The sequence below is a fragment of the Poeciliopsis prolifica genome, unplaced genomic scaffold (assembly GCF_027474105.1).
Source record: "Poeciliopsis prolifica strain line A6 unplaced genomic scaffold, Auburn_PproV2 SCAFFOLD083, whole genome shotgun sequence".
NCBI classification, from domain to species: domain Eukaryota; kingdom Metazoa; phylum Chordata; class Actinopteri; order Cyprinodontiformes; family Poeciliidae; genus Poeciliopsis; species Poeciliopsis prolifica.
The window spans coordinates 539,401-566,591 of NW_026562458.1; the positions used below are offsets into that span (position 1 = coordinate 539,401).

At 38.3% G+C, this 27,191-nt stretch overlaps 1 protein-coding gene, 1 long non-coding RNA gene and 1 pseudogene across 2 annotated transcripts; all 3 read left to right on the forward strand.

Annotated features, from left to right (window-relative positions):
• Positions 1–6,680: 6,680 nt before the first annotated feature.
• Positions 6,681–9,452, forward strand: LOC129353064 (NLR family CARD domain-containing protein 3-like; annotated as a pseudogene).
• Positions 9,443–18,620, forward strand: LOC129353066 (ribonuclease inhibitor-like). Its single transcript, XM_055022268.1, has 6 exons — positions 9,443–9,883; positions 12,182–12,355; positions 12,524–12,697; positions 14,716–14,762; positions 14,906–15,148; positions 18,568–18,620. The coding sequence occupies exons 1-6, from the start codon at positions 9,738–9,740 to the stop codon at positions 18,618–18,620; spliced, it is 837 nt and encodes a 278-aa protein (XP_054878243.1). The 5' UTR covers positions 9,443–9,737.
• A 540-nt stretch (positions 18,621–19,160) lies between these two features.
• LOC129353055 (uncharacterized) lies at positions 19,161–26,207 on the forward strand. The gene is made up of 6 exons (XR_008604970.1): positions 19,161–19,243; positions 20,744–20,783; positions 20,887–20,980; positions 21,674–21,805; positions 21,940–22,023; positions 26,099–26,207. It is a non-coding gene; the product is annotated as an uncharacterized LOC129353055 (long non-coding RNA).
• The last annotated feature ends 984 nt before the right edge of the window (positions 26,208–27,191 follow it).

The window sequence follows — 27,191 nt, forward strand, 5'->3', positions numbered from 1 at the left end:
GTTACATTATTGACTTTTAGATAGAATTCAAGTTGAATATAAACCAATTTTCCGAGGACCTTAGATAAAAAAGGGAGTTTAGAAATGGGCCTAAAATTTGCTAGTACACTTGAGTCCAGATTGGGCTTTTTAACCACAGCATGTTTAAGTATTGATGGGACACAACCTGACTGCAATGAGGCATTTATTACCATTAGGATATATAGGCTAGAAGTAAGAAAAACGTCTTTTATCAGACGAGTAGGAAGACAATCCAAAGGATAATTTGATGGCTGCAGATGTTTAATAACTGAAGTCAGTTTTTCTAAAGAAACTGGTTGAAAATGCTCCAGAATAGCTGTGCATTGCGGCATTTCATGGGAATCTAAAGCTACTCGGGTATTCGAGTAGCTTGAGTAGCTTTTTCAGTGAAGAACTTAGAGAAAGCCTCACAAAGTTCAACAGAGGCTAAAGGGCCAGATGTGGTCAAAGGATTAACAATCCTATCCAGAACACTAAAAAGGACTTGAGGCCTATGCTTATTCAAAGCTACAAGATTAATGAAATATTTAGATTTTGCTAATTTAACATTATTCTGATAATTAAATAAACAGTCTTTTAAAATTTCAAACAAAACCTGCAATTTATCTTTTTTCCACCTCCTCTCAGCACGCCTACATTCCCGTCTCAGTGCACAAGTGGTTTCATTGAGCCACGGCTCCAAACGTTTCTTATTTGTAGTTTTTATAGTTTTCAAGGGAGCCACCGTATTTAGAGCATTTAAGCATGTGTTGGTAAAATTTAAAATAAGACCTTCAACATCCAGATCGCTAAAGTATGGATATACATTTTCTTGGCTCAGCCTTTATTACAATAATATTATATATATATATGATTCCTTGCTGCCTGCTCATATTAATGTCAGGGACTACTGACAATAGTTATCACTAATCAATACCATGGCAGTTGTAAATTGCTCTTATGTGATCAGAAGTTCTCAGTTCAGAGTTTTAAGTTTGATTCCCTTTTGGAGATCTTCTCTGTGATTCTAAACTGGCCACAAGTGACTGAGAGTATTTATTGTTGCAGCAGCAGCTGTACACACTGTGAGATTGTACTTTAACTAAAAAAAGGAAAGTTGTTGTATTTTTTTATCCAACCCTTTTTAACAAAATTGTGGAGAGAAGATAAAGATCTTTTGTCCAAAACATTTTGTATGTAGCGTGTGAGTCTGTGGGGGTCAAAGGGTACGCCAAAGGCTAAATCTTATTGGTCAGTTTGTTTTTCCTGTGAGCTAAAAATGAACGTGGGGAGTTTGAACCTCCTGTTGTTCTAAGATCAGCCTGAGCTTTTCACAGTGTGCAGTTCTGGCGGGTCTTTTTTTTGTTTCGCAAACTTAAAAGCTGACGGGTCACCCGTTGGCCCACACCAGCAGATGTTGAAATAAACTGTCCAACAGATCAGAAGGTACGCACTAAATTATCACTGCAGGAGCACAACCACCTGTCCATCACGCATCATGTGCGCGCCGCACAAAACCAGCACAAACCTAAACCAATACAGCAGTGCACCTACTTTTATTTTTTACACAAAAGATGCTAAAACATCAAGACATGGAAGCGAAGCGATCCGTGTGATAAACAGAAAGAGGAGGATGTTGATTCCCAGGTTCAGGTGATGTCAGACGTCCAAAGGAGGAGAAGCTGAAGCAACAAAGTTTGCTTAATTTTTGGGGAACGTTTCCATTAGATTAAATTGTTTAACCTCAGGAAGAGCAGCAGATTCCCGCCATCTCTCCAGTTCAGCAAACATCAAAGAAGCTCATAAACCAGCAACCCTCCAGAACCGAACACGGTAAAGCTCAACCAGGATCCAAACCGCTCTAAGTCCTACGGGAGGTTCAACTCCTCTCACTCAACCAAAAATGTCCTTTTTACTTTCTAAGATATTCAGGTTTAAGAGGTTATTAACATTATGGATTGACTGAGAGTAATTGTTCAACAATAAGATTATTCCTCAAAACTACAACTTGTGTAATAATTGGGAATATTTTTCTAGAACAGCTTTTTGTTGCATTGGGAATCTAATAAATTCCCAATTTCATTTTGAGGAATCATTTTAGGATCTTTTAGTCAGTCTCCTCAGTCTGATGTCTGAGGTTCTGGAAATAAGAACCAAGAATAAAAATGAACTTGAAGCCCACAGCTCTGTTTCACAAAAAGATGAGAGCCAGAGCAAAGGTCAGAGGTGAGGTCACCATCTCTAACTGTCCACAGCCCTTTTCACACAGCGTTCACTATATCAGGCCAGAACAGACGTGGTGATGAAGCTGCTGCTGCTCCTCTTTGCTGATTCAGTTTTAATCATCATGTTTCTGTCAGGAACCGTTGGAGACGCAAACCAGAACCAGAACCAGAACCAGAACAAGAATCCGAATCCGAATCAGAACCCAGCTGGTCATATTTAATGTCAGAGGGTCCGTCGAGATACTCTGGATCTTTTCTACCATCAGAGAGGTGAGATGTTTCTATCTACTGTAACTGTTCTGTTCATATCTGTCATTGTGTGATGATACCAGGTTCTGTTGGGTTTTGTTGTCATGGGAATGTTAGAAAATATTTCAGGTTATTTTTTTTCTTTATTTGCATTACAGAAAATATTAGACTATTTGTTGGACTGTATGCAAAGTTTAAAGAATGATTTGAATACATAAAAATGTCTGATTTAATATTTTAAATTAAATTTTCATGATTTATGAAAAGCTCTTTTACATCAAGTTGCCATATTCTACTCATGTCAACTTGAATTAATAATTATAATTAATAATTAACATACTTATAATTAGTTATTTTAATGAAGGAACAGATCATCTAAGAGGAACAGGAAGAATTAGTTTAATTATGTTACAGAGTTATACTCATAGAGGAATGAAATTGTCTCATTATGGGGTGGAAATTAAAGCAACCTCAGTAAAAAGCAATTTGTTAAAGTGTTTGGGATTTTATGAACAAGGTGAGGAGATATATTTTTGGAGGTTAAAAGAGTCCTTCAAACAACACACACAACCAGATTTATTTTATTGCAGTCTGGGTCTACTGTTGGATCAAGATGTCACTTGTGACTAATTTTAAAGGTAACTTTATTTATTATTACTGTGAACTAAAATCTCCAGCATGGGGAAGTGGAATGATCTCGGATTTTCTTGACAATTGTATTTTATTCATTGTAAAGAGTTTTCAAAATAAAATCACTGGGTAGTTTTACCTCTGAATAAAGTCCAGAGGCTTTGCTGCTTCATATCCATTATTTAGGTTGAATGTGTAGAAAGTAGCAAAAACTGCTGCAGGTTTTGTCTCAAATGTCGGCTGGATGAATCAAAGATTCATGGCTTTCAGCATCGACCATCCAACCAGCCACTAGCTGCTCATCGCTCTATGATGGGCAAAGACAGAAGTTTTCATTTTTCCTCAAACATTTTACTGCACTTTAATATCAAAGCTGAATTTGTTTAAACTCAACATGACAAAGCTATTCTATAATCTCTGTTCATTTATGATAAGGTCAGTGGTTTCCAGTATTTGGTTTACAAATGGTTTTTAAAGAATCGTGTCATTCTTGAAAAAATTCAACATGTTAAGAAGAATTGAGGAAAACAGGTAAATATTGATCATTTGTTTTGCTCTTACATATCAGACCAGACCTGCCAGCTGGCTGATAAACTTAGGCTGGTTTCAACATTTGCTGCTGTTGCAGATATTATTAAATTTTAGCTAGTTGGACCGTCAGAGTAGAGCCGCTGCTCCTCCACATGGAGAGGAGCCAGTTGAGATGGCTCAGGCATTTGGTCAGGATGCCTCCAGGAAGCCTCCCTGGTGAGGTTTTCAGGGCACCGGATAAGCGGCAGACAATGGATGGATAGTTGGACCTTTTGGGTTTGAAGATGGACTCAAAATTACCTCCCAAACCTGCTGCCAGTTTTTAGAAAACACTTTCTTCCCAGCTGTAGTTTGAAGCAGTAGTAAGCAGAAAGCCTGCATCTTTCCAGTAGATTATAATTTGTAGGGCAATGCTCCATGGAAAGTATCAAAGTTGATTATTAATAGATCAAGAAACTGACAGACTCCATGAATGGAAGGTTTATAACTTATTGAAAAGAACGGTGGCGTTGTTAGTCACTGATTTAATTTTTAAATGTTAGTTAAGTTTGATTTGATTACAGTAAACAGACAGATGGGAAAATTTTCAGTTTTATTTCAGTTTCATAAAACTTCTGCACACTAATAGTTTCCCTATAATCATGCACACAGAGACATTGTTGTCCTAAGAAAACCAAAAACTTTCTCTTAGAAAGTTTAAGAGGTTATTAACATTATGGATTGACTGAGAGTAATTGTTCAACAATAAGATTATTCCTCAAAACTACAACTTGTGTAATAATTGGGAATATTTTTCTAGAACAGCTTTTTGTTGCATTGGGAAACTAATAAATTCCTAATTTCATTTCAAGGAATCATTTTAGGATCTTTTAGTCAGTCTCCTCAGTCTGGCCAGTTACTGACACCATACATAAGAAATGGGGTCATTCTCTGAGTGAGGTGCTTTTTGTGTTTTAGGACAATTCTCTATGGCATGTTTCAAAGTACTCCACTGTGTGGCTAGAGAGTAAAAACCTTTAAGATGAAAGAACAATAAAGTGGCCCCTTCACCTAACTGAAGTGGCCACTGTTTGAGATAAATGACAGGTTTATCTCAAACATTTTTATGTAATGCAAACCACATTTTATGAGAAAAATCAGGAAATGAAAATATCCACTTGTCTAGGTATTAAAAAGTGCAAATATATTTTAAAAATTATGTTTTGATAGATTTGTTGGAACATAGAGATCAGCCAAATGAGCATATCCACACTAAACAATGTTAATTTTTCACTGAATGTAAAATAAATTAAAATAGTAATTGCAAGTTATTTTTATACCGTTTTAAACATTTTAGGTATACTTTAATCCAAATAAAAGAGATATGAGAAAAATACATGAATTTATAAAAACACATTTTAATCATGTCCCTCCAGTTTTGTTTAACCCTCTAACATCATATTAGTCCCTCATTTTTATAAATAATGGCTCAGTCCAAGTTTGGTTATGTCATAGAGTCATACTCATAGAGGAATGAAATTGTCCCTTTACGGGGTTGAATTTAAAGCAACTTAAGTAACAAAGACATTTGTAATACTGTTGGGATTTCATAAATAAGATGGGGAAACTTATTTTCTTGGAGGTTTAAAGAGTCATTGAATAGCTGCAGTGTTCAAAAACACAATTTTTTGTGGAATATTTTGAAATAACCTGAGAACCCAAAATGTGCTGAATTCAGAGAATCACCCAATTACTGCTGACAAATAACAGGGACAAAAATGACCCATAATGTACACACTTTTGAATCAAGACACATAAACTATCATGTTGACATGACCTTTGAGCCACAAACATTTACTTGCATTTCATTCTGTTTTGCATCAACTTAACTTTTCCAAATGAAACTGACTCAGAGCTGACGGTTTCTTCCACTAATAGCCTGGAAGATCTTGTCAAATCTGATGAAGAATCTTGGAAATGGAAAGCTTCCCTAAGCAGCTGAAGCCGGAAAATCCCCATGTAGCATCGGTCAGGTTTTGTCAGATGGAAAAATTTTCAGTTTTAATTCAGTTTCATAAAAATTCTGCACACTAATAGTTTCTAAATAATTGATATTGTCCTAAGAAAACCAAAAGTTTACTTTCTTAAATATTCAAGTTTGAGAGGTTGTTAATATTTTGGATTGACCGAGATAAAATAAATCCTTACATCTACAACCTGCATAATAATTGTGCACACAGTATATTCTTTTTGAGCAGCTTTATTGTTGCATCAGAAACTAATATATTCCCAATTTCATTTTAACATGATTCCTTGTTCAGGGAATTTTAGTCAGTCTGATGTCTGAGGTTCTGGAAATAAGAGGGTCCATTTCTTTAGGAACCAAGAACAAATATCCACTTTCCTTCCAGTAAGTTTAAGATGTTTCCAGTTATATTTCCAGAGAGGTTTGATCCATTATCAGCAGAAATCACCTGATCAGTTCTAATAAAAACACCTTCATATCTTCATGTCTGGGTGTTGATGATGATGATGATGATCTTCCTGGCTCCATGTCAGAATAACATTAGAAACATTTCCACAACCCACTGTGAAATACTTGTTAAGCAGTCATCAGAAAATCAAAAAAGTGCATTGATTTGTATCGAATTGTATCATTTACCAAATATTCTGATACATATCGCATTTTGATCAGAATATCGTATATCATATTGTATCATGAGATTATTGTTTAGCTACACCCCTAGGCATAGTCTTCACTTCTACTGTCCCCAAACTCTGGGACATGGTCTCCATTAACATCAAATCTGCTGACAGTGGAATGAAGTCAAAGTTCAGCACCAACTTTTTAAAAAGTCTACAGGGTGATTCTGATGTTACTGGTCTTGTTCCTTGAAGTTCATCTTACTCTTTCTAACTTCTTTGTATTTTGTTTATGTGATGGTCTGTTTTCATGCCTTCAGGATTTTAGTGTGAAACTCTTGGTGATTTCCTCTGTGAAAACTGCTGGATGAATATTTCCTGACTTCCTAATTGTTCCTGGTTCCTCCACAGAGTGGACCAGCAAAGCTCAGAGGTTCCCAGTGATCCTTCTGCCAAGCAGCATCAAACACAGCTGGACTCCATATTTATGGTCTGTATATGAACCACTTTTTCATGAGTTCTATTCTCCATGCTGCACTTTGTAGATCAGAGGAGTGTCAGTCTGTTCAACATTCATCTGGTGTTTGGCTTCATAATTTCAATGTGATGTTTTCGCAGGGTTTACGTTCTAAAAAGAACCTGTGAAAGACAAAATCCGTGAAGTAGTAACCTTTATTTATTTATTTTTACAATTATTATACAATGACATACTCCATAATACATTGAAACTCAATAACAAAACCTTTTTACAGGCCCAAGCATTTGTTTGACAAATAAAAGTACTCTGTAAAGGTTTTTTTGTTTTTTTTTGTTTTTTTTTATACAAATAACTACTGTACTGTAAAAAAAATTATCAATACAAATTGAAGGCTTCAAATTACAGGGATCAGCACCGCGACCTGAGTCATTAAATTAGAACGGGAAAAAATGAAAAATTATGAGAAAAAAAATACAAAGTACAGCAGGACAAATAGTAACTCACATGTATTTCACTGATCTTCTGACTGAAGGATGCAGAGGCTCATTAAGTTACATCACAAAAAGCCCGCGGTGCAGGTGTGTTTTCTCAAGAGATGAACAAAGTTATTGTCGCTGTTTGTTCTTCTGGGGAAAAAAGGTTCTTCTAAACCAACATGATGTCGATAATGTTTGAGTAGCATGTCCAGAAGTTTAACTTTTTCTGCAATAGTTAGCATCTTCCTCTGCCTTTTGGAAGCAAGTACCTTTGTCTTGCAGAACGTTTGTCGACATTATGGGTTTTAGAGAAACTTGAAATTGCAAGAGAATTTGCAGACTTAAATTTGTCAAGCGGTTTTACATACATGTACATATTAAACCTCAACACAGATAGAGAAGAAGCAGAGAGACTGTTTAGCCAATCAGGACAAAGTATACAATGCTCTGTGGAATAAAAAATTACACAAAGACTCCATGAAGCAGCGAGACTATGAAAGGTGAACCGCATTATAGCGAGGGTTTACTGTATTTATTATTCTGTTGCAGCTGCTGGAGAACAACATTATCACTTATGTGAAGAACGAGCTGAAGAAGATCCAGAAAATTCTGATTCCAGATTACCCAGAATGCTCAGAGAGAGAGGATGATGAGGAGAGGAGGAGCAGCAGAGAGGCAGTGATGAAGATCACACTGAACTTCCTGAGGAGGATGAAGCAGGAGGAGCTGGCTGACCATCTGGAGAGCAGTAAGAGGATTTCTAAAGAGATTTAATCCTGATGGATAAATCAGACATTTACTGATGTATGAAGAGATGGAATCACATTTATTCAAATCATCTTCAGAAGATGATTTTGTTTAGTTGCTGATTTTATTTTTTGTGTTTAGAAAATCTTACTGCAGTTTGTCAACATCAACTTAAATCTGGTCTGAAGAAGAAGTTCCAGTCTGTATTTGAGGGAATTGCTAAAGCAGGAAGTCCAACCCTTCTGAACCAGATCTACACAGAGCTCTACATCACAGAGGGAGGGACTGGAGAGGTCAATGATGAACATGAGGTCAGACAGATTGAAACAGCATCCAGGAAACCACACAGACCAGTAACAACAGTCAGACAAGAAGACATCTTTAAAGTCCCACCTGGAAGAGATCAACCAATCAGAACAGTGATGACAAAGGGAGTGGCTGGCATTGGGAAAACAGTCCTAACACAGAAGTTCACTCTGGACTGGGCTGAAGACAAAGCCCACCAGAACATCCAGTTCATATTTCCATTCACCTTCAGAGAGCTGAATGTGCTGAAAGAGAAAAAGTTCAGCTTGGTGGAACTTGTTCATCATTTCTTTAGTGAAACCAAAGAAATCTGCAGCTTTGAACACTTCCAGGTTCTGTTCATCTTTGATGGCTTGGATGAGAGTCGACTTCCACTGGACTTCCACAACAAGGAGATCCTGACTGATGCTACAGACTCCACCTCAGTGGATGTTCTGCTGACAAACCTCATCAGGGGGAAACTGCTTCCCTCTGCTCTCCTCTGGATAACCACACGACCTGCAGCAGCCAATCAGATCCCTCCTCAGTGTGTTGGCATGGTGACAGAGGTCAGAGGTTCAATGACCCTCAGAAGGAGGAGTACTTCAGGAAGAGATTCAGAGATGAGGAGCAGGCCAGCAGGATCATCTCCCACATGAAGACATCACGAAGCCTCCACATCATGTGCCACATCCCAGTCTTCTGCTGGATCACTGCTACAGTTCTGGAGGATGTGTTGGAGACCAGAGAGGGAGGAGAGCTGCCCAGAACCCTGACTGAGATGTACATCCACTTCCTGGTGGCAGACCAAAGTGAAGAAGGTCAAGTATGATGGAGGAGCTGAAACAGATCCACACTGGAGTCCAGAGAGCAGGAAGATGATTGAGTCTCTGGGAAAACTGGCTTTTGATCAGCTGCAGAAAGGAAACCTGATCTTCTATGAATCAGACCTGACAGAGTGTGGCATCGATATCAGAGCAGCCTCAGTGTACTCAGGAGTGTTCACACAGATCTTTATAGAGGAGAGAGGTCTGTACCAGAGAGGTGTTCTGCTTCGTCCATCTGAGTGTTCAGGAGTTTCTGGCTGCTCTTCATGTTCATCTGACCTTCATCAACTCTGGTTGTGATGTGATGAAAGAAACACAAATATCTAAGAAATCTTCATTATTTAATAAACCAAATATAAAGTCTCCATCAGAGAGCTGTTGACCAGGCCTTACAGAGTCCAAATGGACACCTGGACTTGTTCCTCCGTTTCCTCCTGGGACTTTCACTGCCGACCAATCAGAGACTCCTAAAAGGTCTGGTGACAAAGACAGGAAGTAGCTCACAGTCCAATCAGGAAACAGTTCAGTACATCAAGGAGCAGATCAGTGAGAATGTGTCTGCAGAGAAAAGCATCAATCTGTTCCACTGTCTGAATGAACTGAATGATCGTTCTCTAGTGGAGGAGATCCAACAGTCTCTGAGTTCAGGAAGTCTCTCCACAGATAAATGTCTCCTGCTCAGTGGTCAGCTCTGGGTTTCATCTTAGTGTCATCAGGAAAAGATCTGGATGTGTTTGACCTGCAGAAATACTCTGCTTCAGAGGAGGTTCTTCTGAGGCTGCTGCCAGTGGTTAAAGCCTCCAACAAAGCTCTGTAAGGATAAAGATTGTTACTGTTTTCTGATAAATAGAAATCCACAAATGATGATTTATATCATGTTTCAGTTTATATAATGGTGCATTGTCTCTTCAATGTGTGTCCCACTGTGGGTGGATGAACAGAAGAGAAACAGATTTCCTTCAGCAGCTGGACAGAATGTTAAATATTAAAGCAGCAAAATTCATATCTTTTTAAAAATTGACATTAGATTAATTTTGTTTATTGTATAATTTCATAATTATCTTTCCAAACTCCATTAGTTCAGTCCTTTTAAGGTTGTAGGCCCAGTGGCGGAGCTAGACTTTTTTCCAAGGGGAGGCCAAAGTGTGAGCAAGGCTTTATCAGACGGGTCCATATACAAATGATGAACGAAAGGAAACAAATATTTTCTCACACTCAAATTAAAATTCTTTATTTAACTAAGATTTGCCATGACCAAACAAGACGTTAAACGGCTCTATGGACCAGTGAACATGTAAATGTAAACTCAGAGCCCAGAATATGAAAAACAAATTATCAAAAGTAAATAAATAAATAAACTGGTGCTTCTGGTGTGCAATAGGTTGTGCTGGGTGGGGGCAGTTCAGTGCCTTTTCCTTCTGCTTCACTGTCTTCCTCCCCAGAGTCTGACTCTGAATCTGTATCAGCCTCATCTCTCTCTGGAACTTAATTGTGAAATGCATAAACAGACAATAAAAAACGCAAATAGCATCATGCTAACCTTTAGAATTAGGCTTATTGGATTTTAATACTTAATAACTCTCTGTCACAGCCTCTAACCCGCTGGTGACGTTTGGGCCTGGAGTCTCCTGGCTGGATTCTCCAGGTTGGTCACTGCTGCAGGGTTCTGTCTGGTCCTGGTCACTGCTGCAGGGTTCTGTCTGGTCCTGGCCACTGCTGCAGGGTTCTGTCTGGTCCTGGTCACTGCTGCAGGGTTCTGTCTGGTCCTGATCACTGCTGCAGGGTTCTGTCTGGTCCTGGTCACTGCTGCAGGGTTCTGTCTGGTCCTGGTCACTGCTGCAGGGTTCTGTCTGGTCCTGGTCACTGCTGCAGGGTTCTGTCTGGTCCTGGTCTGGTCCTGGTCACTGCTGCAGGGTTCTGTCTGGTCCTGGTCACTGCTGTAGGGTTCTGTCTGGTCCTGGTCACTGCTGCAGGGTTCTGTCTGGTCCTGGTCACTGCTGCAGGGTTCTGTCTGGTCCTGGTCTGGTCCTGGTCACTGCTGCAGGGTTCTGTCTGGTCCTGGTCACTGCTGCAGGGTTCTGTGGTCCTGGTCTGGTCCTGGTCACTGCTGCAGGGTTCTGCCTGGTCCTGGTCACTGCTGCAGGGTTCTGCCTGGTCCTGGTCACTGCTGCAGGGTTCTGTCTGGTCCTGGTCCTGGTTTTTGCCTCTTTAAGAAGAACTGGGAGATTTTCCCTTTTCTCTTCATTTGGGTCTACACAAAATAAGCCTGGTATTTAGACTCCATGACTGTTTGGCAGAGACACCATTTTAACTATTATTTAAACTAGTTTTTAGTTTTCTGAAGCTAGCTAAAATAATACTAATTAAAAATAGAGTAATTAAATTAATTAATATAACTAGTTAGGTTTCATATGACATAGCCTACTTACATTTCAGTCATTATAAAACTTAATGGTTTTCACATATTCTTTCCACACATTTCAAGCAAGAGCTGGGAGAAATAAAACATTAGAGGGCAGCATGTCACTAAAACATGTTAAAAGAATCTGTCTAAAACACGATCTATCAGCACTAGCATGGCTAATATAATAAACGAGGCACTATGCAGCGGTGCACAACCATTTTGTTTCTTTTTAGAAATGTATGACAAGTGCCGCCTCTCATTAGGAAGGTAACAGCGGTTACTGCTGAGCGGTAAAATGGAAATACCTGCAAAACTCCTGGACGGTGTAACTCTAAAGCCGTTGATGTGTTTTGGATCAAGCAGGAACCAACATGTCAGTTTAACCAATGAACAGCGTCGGGCATCGAGCTGCCTTCAGGGACAGTCGGAAATTACAGTTTTCCTGGCAAATCTTTGCCGATCTCATAAGTATATTTTAAAATGACCATTTCCAGTGGGGTGGCCAGGGCTCTGTTGGGGGTGGCAAGTGCCACCCCGGCCCCCCCTCTGGCTCCGCCACTGTGTAGGCCCAATTGTAAAATGAACCAGTTCACCCCACGCACATAAGCATCTGTAAAATCATTCTTTATCTAAAAAGAGATTGTTGACTGGAAAAAAGAAATTATGATGAATTGTTTAATACCAGATTTTCCTTCCTGTCTCCTCAGACTGAGTGTCTGTAACCTCTCATGGAGAAGCTGTGAAGCTCTGTCCTCAGTTCTCAGCTCCCAGTCCTCCAGTCTTAGAGAACTGGACCTGAGTAACAACAACCTGCAGGATTCAGGAGTGAAGCTTCTCTCTGCTGGACTGAAGAGTCCAAACTGCAACCTGGAAACTCTCAGGTAACTCTGGGCTCTTGATAAATTGATGCAAAAAGAAGCATAATTACAGATCCCAGCAGTTGGTTGGATTTCTTATTAATTCCACATGTTACAAATCCGTCTGTCTGGGCTTGGTTTCTACCTCAATGTTCTCATTTTCTCATCATGTGATGAATTGTGTGTCTGCAGCTTATCAGGCTGTTTGGTCTCAGAGGAAGGCTGTGCTTCTCTGGCCTCAGCTCTGACCTCCAACCCCTCCCATCTGAAAGAGTTGGACCTGAGCTACAATCATCCAGGAGACTCAGGAGTGAAGCTGCTGTCGGCTGGACTGAAGGATCCACACTGGAGACTGGAAGCTCTCAGGTATGGAGGAACCTGCTGCAGGAGCAGAGAAGGTCTGATAGAGGAGGAAGAGGGAGAAATGTCTTTAGTCAGTCTGCTGGGAAACATTTAGTTTGAAGCTGAATGTTTAATTTGATAATTAAATATTTAGACGCCTCATCTGGAGGCAGAGATCATCACCCAGTTTTCTGGAATATTCTCCAGACTAAGAACGGCTCACAAGGAAAATTAAAGAGTGAGATGGTTTAATAGTTTAATAGGGACTCTGACTAAATTAATAAATTAAGTTCAGTTAGATTTCCATGATGATCCACTGATGGCAGAAAGACTTTAAAACAATATTTGATGGAGCTCCAGACCAATCAGCCCCAAGAAGTAAAGATGAGAAGAAAAGTAACTCCATGTTGGTCAGATGGATGTTTAAAGTTCTGGGAGAGAAAAATACAGAACTTTAGATTTTAAACAAAACTCACAACTTTCAGGATTTAATGAAATATAAATTATATAAAAAGTGAAGAAAACAATTCATGAGTCAAAGAAAGAAAGTGAGAATTTTAATAGTTTCATCCATTTAGTAGTTTGATCTCCACCAGGGGGCGACATCTGGAAAATGATCAAAGAATGAAAGGAATCAGGAGAGAATGGAAATCCCTTGTTTTCCAGAGGAAATGAAGAATTGCAGTGAATGATGGTGAAAAAGTAGAATTGTGCTCTGTTGACTGGTAGAAATTAAAAAACAATAATAAAACCATTTAGACAGATCCAAGAAAAGACTAATGTGTTCAGGTTTTCAGTAGTTGGGAAAGCTTTTGGGAATGTTCAATAAAGTTTGGGAAAAATTCCCAACATGTTGGAAAACAAGGAAATATCCATCCGACCAATCAGATTCCAGATCCACAGCTCTGACGTCACATTTAGGATCAATAATGGAATCGTGATAAGAGAAAGAATCAGATTTTATTGATAAAGTAGAGGGATGATATCAGCCCATCAGATGGTTTAGAAGAGGGAGAGGAAGCATCATGGGACTGCAGAGGTCCTTCACCTGATCCTGTTGTTGGGACAAGAACTTTGTTCCTGAACTTAAGGACAGTTTTCATGTTTCTGTACGTAAGTAGATTTAATCCTGGGAACTTTTACTCCACTACATTTTACATTATCTGTACTTTCTACTCCACTACATTTTACAGTATCTGTACTTTCTACTTCACTACATTTCTATAAATTGTTGCGTTACAAGTTACATCCAAGTTGCTTTGAGCTTTTTGATTTGTTGGTTAGTTTGAAAGTAATCAATGCTTCTGGTGCCTTTGCCTCCCTGATATCATGAACTGATAAGTTTTATGTAATCTTACCAGCTTCTAGTTTAAATCGACTGCAATAAATAAAACATTAAATAATTGTAAGCAGCTGAACTGGCAGTAACATTGATTACTGCATGGAGCGCAGCGTCTCCTGCCATGAATGTCCCAGTAACGTTAAACTCCTCCACATCCTGTTACTGGATTAATGTCAATAATCTCATATTTACAGTCATATTCAATAAATTAGAATATGGTTCCCATGAGGCTCGTTTGTCAGGTTTTAAAACAACTTCAGCAGATATTAAACATATTTTTTATTAGACCCACATTTCTGCATTAATAGTTTTTATTGATCTGTAATCTGATCAGAAATGTTTTCATCATCATTAACAAATAAAAGCTTTAAAACAGTTTGTGGGGAATTAATCTGTATGATGTGTTTAACTTGTGAGCCGAGTTACTGAAATACTTTTCATAAATATTATAATTTATTGAAAATGACTGTAGTTAAGGATGTTAGAGAGACGCAGGTCATCCTGAAATTCTGATGCATAGAATCACAAATTAAATCTAAACTGTTACAGAGAGAAAACACAATAAAACATGATTTATCTGCAATTTGTTCATTACTGATTGTTCCTGTCTCAGTGGAGGACAATGTGTGTCTGAGAGACATGTAATGTCCATGTTTGCTGCTGAAAGAGACTGATGGTCTGACCCCCCTCCTCCTTTCAGGGTGGAGCCTGCTGGAGGCCGATTCTTGACTCCAGGTCTGAGGAAATGTAAGTGTGTTTTTCATCTGATTCATGACAACAAAGCAGCTCACATTCAACCATCTTCAAACTGTCACATCACTCATTCAGGAGTCAAAGTGTCAATAAATGATCAATAACTGCAGCTGGATTGTGTTTGTTCTCTTCATCAGATTCCTGTCAACTCACCATCGACACAAACACAGTGGGCAGAAACCTCAAACTGTCTGCAGACAACAGGAAGGTGACACGTGTGAAGGAGCTTCAGTCATATCCTGATCATTCAGACAGATTTGATTACAGGAATCAGCTGCTGTGTAGAACTGGTCTGACTGGTCGCTGTTACTGGGAGGTCGAGTGGAGAGGAAGAGTTGAGATATCAGTCAGTTACCAAAGAATCAGGAGGAAAGGAGACAGTAGAGACTGTTTGTTTGGATATAATGATCATTCCTGGAGTCTGAGATGCTCTGATGATGATGGTTACTCTGTCAGGCACAATAACATAGGAACTGGTCTCTCCTCCTCCTCTGTCTCTAACAGAGTAGCATGTATGTGGACTGTCCTGCTGGCATTCTGTCCTTCTACAGAGTCTCCTCTGACTCACTGATCCTCCTCCACACCTTCAACACCACATTCACTGAACCTCTGATTCCTGGATTTGGGTTCTGGTTCTGGTTCAGTTCTGGTTCTTCAGTGTTTCTGAGCTGATTTGAGTCTAAAGAGTCTAAAGTTTTTCCTCCTGTCAGAGAAACTCTCTCACTGTTGAACAGATAGTTCAGTCTCTACAATCTATTTCTTGGTGAAACGATTCTGATTGAGTCCTTGGAAACTTTTTCTTCTTCCAGTCCTTTAAAGATGGAAGCTGGAATTATTCCAGGATTATTCCAGGATTGTTCCAGGATTATTCCAGGATCCTCATGTTTTTCTGTCTGTTTCCAGTCAAAGCTTCACTCTGAATATCAAGATGTTGTTTCTCTTATTTTTTCCTTTCATTCATCAGATTTCATTGAAATATTGATCAGTTTTTTTCTCAATCTGATCAGTTTCTGTTTCTATCGGCTCCTATTTTTCTCAACATGTCAGATTTGAATATTAAATCTTCCTTTTGTAAATTTGCTGCAGTTTTTCTTCATGTGTTTTAAATAAAAACATTTTTCTTCTGAATTTGGTTCAATTGCTGCTCATTCTGTTCTTTTCCTGTTCAAATTTAAATATTTGCATTCAAAAGATTTTTTTCATCAACTCTGCCTTTCAGAAAGTCCTAGTTAAAGTAAAACATTCCCATCCCATGAAGGTCAGAGGTCAATGCTTTGAAGCATAAAGTGGGAAAATCTTAATATTTTCTGTTTCATTCAGAACTTCTACCTGAAACTCAGAACCTGCAGACATGATCTGAATCTTCAAGATGACTATTGTCCTAAAACATTACATATTATATCTCTATCATACAGTTATAATCTCTAATAATTTTTTTTTAATTGGTGGAATTCCATGGCACAATGTATTAACTCATTGCAGATCATTCACTCTCTGGATGTCCACTAACAGGATCACAATACCAAATTATTATTTTCTTTGCAGAAGCCAACAAATCAGCTTTGTGGCCGCTCTGCCTCTGAACTCTTTAAGAGAAGCCTTTGTTTCAAATGAAAGTCTTTTCAGGTTTCTCAACACGTCCAGTTCCCTGAATTTAGGAAACTAAAACTACATCAAAACTTGTCTTATCTCTATTCCCAGATGGACCACTAACCTATCCTTACCACCACCTCTTGGTGAAATGGCAAGAAAGAGCTGAAACTCCTAATTCTTCTGCTTTCCTTGCTTCCTCTAAGGCTTAAGGATGGAAAACATGCATGTGGAAACTATTCTTTGGCACTTGTATCACAGAGTATGTTTCAGTTTCGTCTAAGTTTTAAAATTTGGGGTCTTTGGTTGCTTGACTTCTAAGGTGATAACTCTTTGTATCATAAACTGGTGTTTTACCACAGGGACTACATATAATAGGAGTTATTTTCACCTTTATCTGGCAGCGTAAGATATAAAAGTGCTGTTGCTGCTGGAGCTGCTGCGAGTGGGGGTTGCAACTCACTGGAGCTTCATTGTCCTCTGGTCCAACAAACATAAGTGTTGCTTCCTCCTGTTTAATTTTTAATTTTATTTGCAACACTCTATTTTTCCTCCTTTTCTTCCCACGATGCTGCTCTCTTCTTCCTCAAGATATTTGTAGGTTAAATATCACATTTCACTGAGTTTTGAGATTTGAAGGGCCCAGTAGCTCAAAGTCCTTTGGCTGACTTTTGTAGTTTAAATATAATCAGTGTTATATTTGCATTGTTATGGCACTTGACTTGATGTAGTTTTTGATTGTTGATTTTATGTTCCATGACTTTGTGTTTTTGTGTTTATTATGTAAAACACTTTGAAATGCCTTGCTGCTGAAATGTGCTATACAAATAAAATTTGATTGATTGATTCCTATAGTTGCTTTTAACCATGTCCCACTACAGCTTAGTATTGGTTCTCTACAGTTAGTTCCAGATGCACAAGTGTCACACAAGAAAGTGATCTTTTTCCTGTGGAGCGAGAGAATTAACAAAGTCCAAACCTTGTTAAAGAGAGAACAAAATACAGCTTTATTTCATCTGCGCAGATGGAGAGCACAACAGTTACACTGTTCAGAAGAGCTCTAACTAGATAAAGGAAAACACCTCTCTGATATACTGCATACTGTTCTTCATACACAGATACCTATGATAAGAAGCACAGCCCTCCATGCACAGACAGGCCTCAACATATTAGATTATTACACACAGAGAAAAATGCAGCCTTCAGTTAAAAACAGGTTCAGGCAGTTTGTTATTAGGTACAGTTTCTATGTCTAATAATAATCGCCCAGTCTTTGAGTCTGGTCTGTTTCCTGTGAAGTACAAAACTATTGCTTATTGCCTGTTGCTAGGCTTCTGGCTCTGGTGGTTTTCATGTGTTCTATTAGAGATATTCAATAATTAATCATGTTAACATCACAGGTGATCAGTTCTGAACCAGAACTGTCATGTGGTCCTAGTCCCAGGTTTGGAGGACCTGCAAACAAAATTTCAAATGGGCCGAGGTTATTTCTTCGTCATCTTAATGCAATTGGAAGAACCTGTACCCAGTTGAGACCTGTTTTTCAATTTTAATTTCAGTCCCATTTTCACGTTCCACTGCCCCCCTGACTGTGGGTGGTATGAACAATGTTTTGTTAAGTCCAGATTTAACATTTTTGAGAGTTCAGTTAAGATTTGATTTGATTGCAAAATACCATTATCACTAGAAATTTTCCTTGGCAGTCCCCAGTGGCAAATAACCTCCCTTAAAAGGATTTTTGCAATGGTGGATGCATCTGCAGTCTGAACTAGGAATGCTTCAAGCCATTTTGAAAACATGTCAACCAGCACCAAACAATATTTTTTCTTTTCACAAGGTATTAGTTCAATAAACTCAAATCATAACCTGCTGAAAAGATGTGTATGTCTGTGGGTGTACTCCTGTTCCTTCCATTTTGTGACCTTTTGCAATGTTGTTTTAAGCACAAATAATGCAGTTTTCACAAGAAATTTGAGCTGTGTTTGAAAAATTTACTGTAAACCACAATTTATCCATTTCTCTTAACATACCCCTGTTTCATGGTCAACACCATGTGTTAACACACAGAAGGGGTGGAAACAGCACCATGTTTTACGAAGATGTTGCATGAGATTGAAAATCGTTTAGTGTAAAAAGGGCAACGGTACTGAGTGTTTTTGTACTTTGCCCAGCACGGAAGTTAATGGCATTTGTGCTGCGGCTTTTGCAGCCGTGTCAGCTGCCACATTGCCTAGCGAGATGGGGTCTTTGGAACTGGTGTGAGCTGCACATTTAACTACAGCAATAGCCAATGGGAGCATTACAGCATCTAAAAGTTTAGAAACAAGTTTGTGATGCAAAATGACTTCCATCTGACCTCAAAAAAGAGCAGTTTCCACAACGCTCCAAAATCGTGAACAACTATATATATATCAATAATGAAACTATATTATTGAATTGACAGCAGAGGATATTCCTTGAATTGCTTCAGGTTTTAGGGGATATTGATGTTCATGGGGTCTTAAACTTGATTTTGAGGTGATGTGAATTGGAACTTGACCTTTAATTAAGCCAACATCAAATTTGTGAGCAGCCCAAAGATGATCAGGTAATCAAGTACTGGATGAGGGATACAGAGCTGAGCAAGTGTCAGCTCTGTATCAGTCATGAGCTGTAATCAATGTTGTTCTGACTCTCCCATCTATTCCTTCCTCATAAATCCTTTACCTTTTACCTTTCCATGCTGCTGAATTACCTGATCCTTGCTGGTCCACTAGACCTTACCCTGAATACCACCACTAAGCTGCTGTCTGCAGGAGCTGGAACTCCTCCATCTGGAAACCCCACACTGCACCAACTCCTGGGAAACCCACATACTCACCTCCACTCATGTTAAACCTCAGACAGTAAGCCAAAATCTGGTTACACCATCTTTCCCTTCATTACTCCCCTGTCTAACCGATCACCTTTTCTCAGTTCCTCCTCTGGCCTGGTTCCTCCTTTCTGCTGCAGATCAATGCCTCTCCACCTTCTCTCCATAGTATTTAATTAAATACATTTGTCAACACTGCTTTTCGTGTCTGTAGTTGCTTGCCTTTGAGTCCTGGTAACCTCTCAGCATTATAATTTAATGAACAATGCTGCAGGTAAATTACTCTGTTTGGCAAATAATTCTGGACATAAACATTTTTTTTTTTCAAAAAATTACAATCTTTACATATTTACAATCTTTACATATGGAAAATCGTAGATGTTAGCTTTTTTAGCTAATGTGGTAATGGCAGTAACTGTAATATGAAGGGTGATTATCTTAATTGAGGCATGTTTGTTTCTCCATACACCAGTTTGTTTCTATTAATTTGCTAATAACATAATTAATAACTTAAACTAATGGTTGTTTCTCCATAATAATAAATCTAATCAAATTGATTTGTTAAAAAGAGCAACAGTTATTAAAATACAAGATGGCGACTTTACTCAATTAACAGCAGAAGTGTTTGGTTTTATTATTACCACTATTAATGGACAAAATTCCTGATGTTTACAACTGATTTTAGTTTTTAACATTCAGAGCCTGAACATCACTGAATGGAGGAGTGAAGGTTTCCCAGCATTCAGTCTAAAGAAGCTCAGCTCTTCTCAGCTCTGAGACATTTCTGAATAAATCCCAGTCAGTGAATCTGCAGACCTGCTCAGATCCAAACATCCCATTTTCCAGGAGTCACTGGATTCATCTGTGTCGTTGTTCCAGCTGCTGAGGTCAGAATCCAGCTGTAAAACCTGGAGGTTGAATGTTCAGGTTCTCTCCTCCAAACATCCCCCCTCCCTCCAGCTGTGGAGGAAAACAGCTGCATGTGTAAATAATGAGTCTGGAACAAGCTGCCACCTCTCTGCTGCTTGATCTGACTCTGACTTTAAATTCAGGTTGATGATTGAAATGAAATTTCAACCTGGATCAGCAGAACCTCCTCAGCTGATTCTGGTTTTAACCAGAGACTGTCCTCACTCTGGTCACCACACTAACATCATGATCAATGATTATACAGGAGCTTTAGGAATAATCTGCATTAGAACAATGTGTGGTTTCAGCTGCAGTAGTGTGGTGATGTTACAGTTCAGTTTGTTTAGTTTTATGTTCATATTCTGACTGTATTCATAATCAGAACAGTTACTGCAGCAGGAATCAACCAGCTGCTCTTTTCTCTGGACTCATTTCTCCTCTAATTATGTTTCATTCATAACATCCATGAAAACACAAGATTAAAAAACATAATAAAAGATTAGCACAAAGAAAACCAATCAAGTGTTGGTAGCAGCATCATCATCATGAACCATCATGAAACATTTTCATCAGAACTTCTCTCCTTCCTCATGAAGATTTGATCAACCTGCCTCTGATTTTACAGCAAACCTTCTGCTGCTCTGAAAGAACAAACTACAAACCAGGTGAGTTTCACATAATCAGTTATTCAACATTTATAACACCTGGACTTTGAACTCTTGTGGTTTATGTCGGGTAAAAGTCCAGTTCTGTTGGGTCTCTGTTCAGGTTTGGCATTAGTCTGGTTCTCCTGTGGTTCTGTTGGGTCTCAGTCTGTTGTTCAGATTTTCTTCTTCAAGTCTTTGGATTGTTTGAACAAACTGTAAGTTTAATTTTGTTTTTTCTACTTGAAGTTTATCTAAAGAAGCTTTCCTACTTGTTTCAATTCTATGATATTTAGAGAAAATGTTCACTTTTAAATTCAACTCAAAGTTTAATTTTCTCTACTGTTTGAAAGCTAAGCTACAGGATTATTAAATTATTGATAAATTGGAAGAAAATCATTATGAACAGCTTGATGTTTATTTATTTTGTTAATCTGGAAAACAGCTGCATCTATAAATAATTCATCATTCATCAAACTCATTTATCATTTTATTTCCAGGAATCAAACTCCAGTCCAGACCAGTAACATCAAATTTCTTGCTGCTTCATTTCAAAATGAAATATTATTCTTAAAATGTCTTTGATTCAGTCAGATTATTAAATAGTTGAACTTTGATAAGATAATCTATTTGTAGAGTTTAATAATTAACTAAAATACTTCCTGTTCAGGTTGAATCAGTGAATGTAAATGTTGCTCCATGTCTCCATCTAGTGGACTGATAGTAGAAGTGCAGCAGCTGATGGCAGCTTCCTCTGCCTCTCTGCTGTCTGACTGCATTCACCTGACACTGATATGAAGCAGAGAAGAAGAGCCAATCAGAGGAGGAGCAGCTGATCTTTTTCCAGCACTAATGATGTAAAGGATGATCAGAGTTGATGTGCAGATGAATGATGTGTGTTTCCTCTGCAGGTGAAGCTAGAAAGTGTGTGTGAGCTGATGTGGATTCAGCAGCATGGATCAGTGTGAGGACAGAGAGGAGGGAGTCCCTCCCTCTAAAACCACTCTGTGTGGGGAAGATGAGAGCCAGAGCAAAGGTCAGAGGTGAGGTCACCATCTCTAACTGTCCACAGCCCTTTTCACACAGCGTTCACTATATCAGGCCAGAACAGACGTGGTGATGAAGCTACTGCTGCTCCTCTTTGCTGATTCAGTTTTAATCATCATGTTTCTGTCAGGTTGCGTAGGCGACTCGAACTACGTTCACAACTTTGGTCCCATATCGCCCACATTGAATCTCCTGGATCTGCACCACCAGAGAGGTGAGATGTTTCCATCTACTGTAACTGTTCTGTTCATATCTGTCATTGTGACCATGTGATGATACCAGGTTCTGTTGGGTTCTGTTGTCATGGGAACGTTAGACTCAATTTCAGGTCTTTTTTTTATTGCATCAAAATATTAATACAATATAAAGAACGGGGGAAAACAAAAAAATGCCAGGGGTTACAATACATAAAAACAATAGAAAGTTTAATACCAGAAGCACAAACACAGGTAAGACAGTGTTTCAGGGAATAGAGTTAAATCATTTTAGGGCTTCAAGAGTCTGTATGAAGGGGTCACCAACCTTTTTGAGACTGGGAGTTACTTCACGGGTAGAGTAACTTGAAGGGCTACTTGTTTGATATGTCAGTGTCAAATTTATTTATATAGCACTTTAAAAACGGGAATAAAACTGCACCAAAGTGCTGCACAGGAACAACAGTAACACAAATAGATAAAAACAAATATCAAAAATTGCTTCAGTTAAAAGCCAACGAATAAAAATGAGTTTTGAGAAGCGATTTGAAATGATCCAGGCTGCTAGCAGATCTAATCTGAAAAGGCAAATTGTTCCATAAATTAGGAGCAACAACAGAAAAAGCCTGATCTCCTTTCCTTAGTCGGGTCCGAGGGACTGGAAGTAAAAGCTGATTGTTTGATCTGAGGGTTCTGGACACAGACTGAAGTTTTAAAAGATCCTGAAGATAAGGGGGAGCTAGCCCATTTAAAACTTTATAAGTTAATAAAAGAATCTTAAAATCTATTCTATACATAACTGCCAGCCAGTGTAAATTGACCAGCGTAGGCCTTATATGGTCGTGCTTCCTGGTTCCTGTAAGAAGCCGTGCCGCTGCATTCTGGATCATTTGAAGTCGATGAATCTGTGATTTAACTATGCCACTATATAAAGAATTACAATAATCCAGACGAGTGGTAATGAAGGCATGTATCAGTCCTTCAAAGTCCTTAAAACAAAAATAAGATTAGATTTTTGCTAAAATCCGTAGGTGATAAAAACTCGATTTAACGACAGAACTAACTTGTTTATCGAGCTTTAAACAGCTATCAAAAGTAAAGCCAAGATTCCTAACTGAGGTCTCACAAAACCGACCTAAAGAACCCAGAATCTGATCTGGATTTGTAGTGTAAAGACTTTGGCCAAATAATATAACTTGAGTTTTTCTTTGGTTTAGGTGAAGAAAGTTTTGTCCCATCCAAGATTTAACTTCAGCCAAACAATCTGTCAATAGCTGAAGAGATTCATTATTTCCATTTTTTAGTTTAAGGGGCATATAAATCTGGACGTCATCTGCAAAGCAATGAAAGGAAACGTTAAATTTATGGAAAATCTGACCTAGAGGTAATAAATATAAAATGAACAAAATGGGACCTAAAATTGAGCCTTGGGGGACGCCATACTTTAAAGGTTTGGCCCCAGAATAGCATTGGTCAAGATTAACTGTGAAAATTCTGTTTTCTAAATAAGATTTGAACCATTCAAATGCTGGGCCTCTCAGGCCAACACAATGTTTTAATCTGTTTAAAAGAATCTGATGATCAACAGTGTCAAATGCAGCGCTCAAATCTAAAAGTAATAAAACCGCAACATTGCCTGAATCAACTGTTAAAAGAAGGTCATTAAAACTCGAAGCAAAGCTGTTTCAGTGCTATGAGCAACTTTAAACCCAGACTGGAATTTCTCAGTTATATTATTGATTTTTAGATAGAATTCAAGTTGAATATAAACCAATTTTTCAAAGACCTTAGATAAAAAAGGGAGTTTAGAAATGGGCCTAAAATTTACTAGTACACTTGAGTCCAGATTGGGCTTTTTAACCACAGCATGTTTAAGTATTGATGGGACACAACCTGACTGCAATGAGGCATTTATTACCATTAGGATATATAGGCTAGAAGTAAGAAAAACGTCTTTTATCAGACGAGTAGGAAGACAATCCAAAGGATAATTTGATGGCTGCAGATGTTTAATAACTGAAGTCAGTTATTCTAATGAAACTGGTTGAAAATGCTCCAGAATAGCTGTGCATTGCGGCATTTCATGGGAATCTAAAGCTACTCGGGTATTTGAGTAGCTTGAGTAGCTTTATCAGTGAAAAACTTAGAGAAAGCCTCACAAAGTTCAACAGAGGCTAAAGGGCCAGATGTGGTCAAAGGATTAACAATCCTATCCAGAACACTAAAAAGGACTTGAGGCCTATGCTTATTCAAAGCTACAAGATTAATGAAATATTTAGATTTTGCTAATTTAACATTATTTGATAATTAAATAAACACTCTTTTAAAATTTCAAACGAAACCTGCAATTTATCTTTTTTCCACCTCCTCTCAGCACGCCTACATTCCCGTCTGAGTGTACGAGTGCTTTCATTGAGCCACGGCTCCAAACGTTTCTTTTTGGTAGTTTTTATAGTTTTCAAGGGAGCCACCGTATTTAGAGCATTTAAGCATGTGTTGGTAAAATTTAAAATAAGACCTTCAACATCCAGATCGCTAAAGTATGGATATACATTTTCTTGGCTCAGCCTTTATTACAAATAATATATATATATATATGATTCCTTGCTGCCTGCTCATATTAATGTCAGGGACCACTGACAATAGTTATCACTAATCATTCACCATGACAGTTGTAAATTGCTCTTATGTGATCAGAAGTTCTCAGTTCAGAGTTTTAAGTTTGATTCCCTTTTGGAGATTTTCTCTGTGATTCTAAACTGGCCACAAGTGACTGAGAGTATTTATTGTTGCAGCAGCAGCTGTACACACTGTGAGATTGTACTTTAACTAAAAAAGAAAAGCTGTTGTATTTTATCCAACCATTTTAACAAAATTGTGGAGAGAAGATAAAGATCTTTTGTCCAAAACATTTTGTATGTAGCGCACATCAGTGTGAGTTTGTGGGGGTCAAAGGGTACGCCAAAGGCTAAATCTTATTGGTCAGTTTGTTTTTCCTGTGAGCTAAAAATGGACAAGGGGAGTTTGAACCTCCTGTTGTTCTAAGATCAGCCTGAGCTTTTCACAGTGTGCAGTTCTGGTGGGTCTTTTTTTTGTGGTTTCGCAAACTTAAAAGCTGACGGGTCACCCATTGGCTCACACCAGCAGATGTCGAAAGAAACTGTCCAATAGATCAGAAGGTACGCACTAAATTATCACTGCAGGAGAACAACCACCTGTCCATCACGCATCATGTGCGCGCCGCACAAAACCAGCACAAACCTAAACCAATACAGCAGTGCACCTCCTTTTATTTTTTACACAAAAGATGCTAAAAACATAAAGACATGGAAGCGAAGCGATCCGTGTGATAAACGGAAAGAGGAGGATGTTGATTCCCAGGTTCAGGTGATGTCAGACGTCCAAAGGAGGAGAAGCTGAAGCAACAAAGTTTGCTTAATTTTTGGGGAACGTTTCCATTAGATTAAATTGTTTAACCCTCAGGAAGAGCAGCAGATTCCCGCCATCTCTCCAGTTCAGCAAACAGCAAAGAAGCTCATAAACCAGCAACCCTCCAGAACCGAACACGGTAAAGCTCAACCAGGATCCAAACCGCTCTAAGTCCTACGGGAGGTTCAACTCCTCTCACTCAACCAAAAATGTCCTTTTTACTTTCTAAGATATTCAGGTTTAAGAGGTTATTAACGTTATGGATTGACTGAGAGTAATTGTTCAACAATAAGATTATTCCTAAAAGCTACAACTTGTGTAATAATTGGGAATATTTTTTTAGAACAGCTTTTGTTGCATTGGGAAACTAATAAATTCCTAATTTCATTTTGAGGAATCATTTTAGGATCTTTTAGTCAGTCTCCTCAGTCTGATGTCTGAGGTTCTGGAAATAAGAACCAAGAATAAAAATGAACTTGAAGCCCACAGATCTGTTTCACAAAAAAGATAAGAGCCAGAGCAAAGGTCAGAGGTGAGGTCACCATCTCTAACTGTACACAGCCCTTTTCACACAGCGTTCACTATATCAGGCCAGAACAGACGTGGTGATGAAGCTGCTGCTGCTCCTCTTTGCTGATTCAGTTTTAATCATCATGTTTCTGTCAGGATCCAACAGAGACTCAAATCAGAACCAGAACAGAACCAGAACCCAGCCGGTCGTCCTTTGCGAGCCTCATGCTAAAGCATCCGTCGAGATACTCTGGATCTTTTCTACCATCAGAGAGGTGAGATGTTTCTATCTACTGTAACTGTTCTGTTCATATCTGTCATTGTGTGATGATACCAGGTTCTGTTGGGTTTTGTTGTCATGGGAATGTTAGAAAATATTTCAGGTTATTTTTTTTCTTTATTTGCATTACAGAAAATATTAGACTATTTGTTGGACTGTATGCAAAGTTTAAAGAATGATTCAAAAACATAAAAATGCCTGATTTAATATTTTAAATTATGTTTTCATGATTTATGAAAAGCTGTTTTACATCAAGTTGCCATATTCTACTCATGTCAACTTGAATTAATAATTATAATTAATAATTAACATACTTATAATTAGTTATTTTAATGAAGGAACAGGTCATCTAAGAGAAACTGGAAGAATTATTTTAATTATGTTACAGAGTTATACTCATAGAGGAATGAAATTGTCTCATTATGGGGTGGAAATTAAAGCAACCTCAGTAAAAAGCAATTTGTTAAAGTGTTTGGGATTTCATGAACAAGGTGGGAATAACAAGGACAGAAATCAGCCATAATGAACTTACTTTTAAATCCAGACACATAAATATCAGGTGGACATGACCTTTGATCCACAAACATTTAACTGCATTTTCTTCTGTTTTTGCATCAACTTCATTTTGTCCAAATGAAACGGACTCATTTATTTCATCCAATATTAATATTAACACAGAAACACAAAGGCAGAAGTAAATTAATTTCTAGGTTTCTATCTGGATTAGTCTGTAAGTCTGATTAAACACAGAGTAATGCTGAAAGAAAAGGTTTCTATAAATTAACTTTATAAATCTGGTTGCATTTCTGACGTTCAAACATCCAAAACTGAGTATTATTTTCCACTTTTACAGTAAAACTAAATAATGTCTCCTGTGGATCTGATTCAGAACCAGATGGTCTCTAATGGACCATCTGGTTCTGATTGAAGCTCCATCAGATCCTCCATGGAATGTCAGAGTAGAAAGGA

Coding starts and splice junctions, on each gene's coding strand:
- LOC129353066 (XM_055022268.1), top strand. CDS start 9,738: ATGTCTCCTGCTCAGTGGTCAGCTCTGGGTTTCATCTTAGTGTCATCA. Junction 9,884..12,181: donor AAAGCCTCCAACAAAGCTCT/GTAAGGATAAAG, acceptor CTGTCTCCTCAG/ACTGAGTGTCTGTAACCTCT. Junction 12,356..12,523: donor TGCAACCTGGAAACTCTCAG/GTAACTCTGGGC, acceptor GTGTGTCTGCAG/CTTATCAGGCTGTTTGGTCT.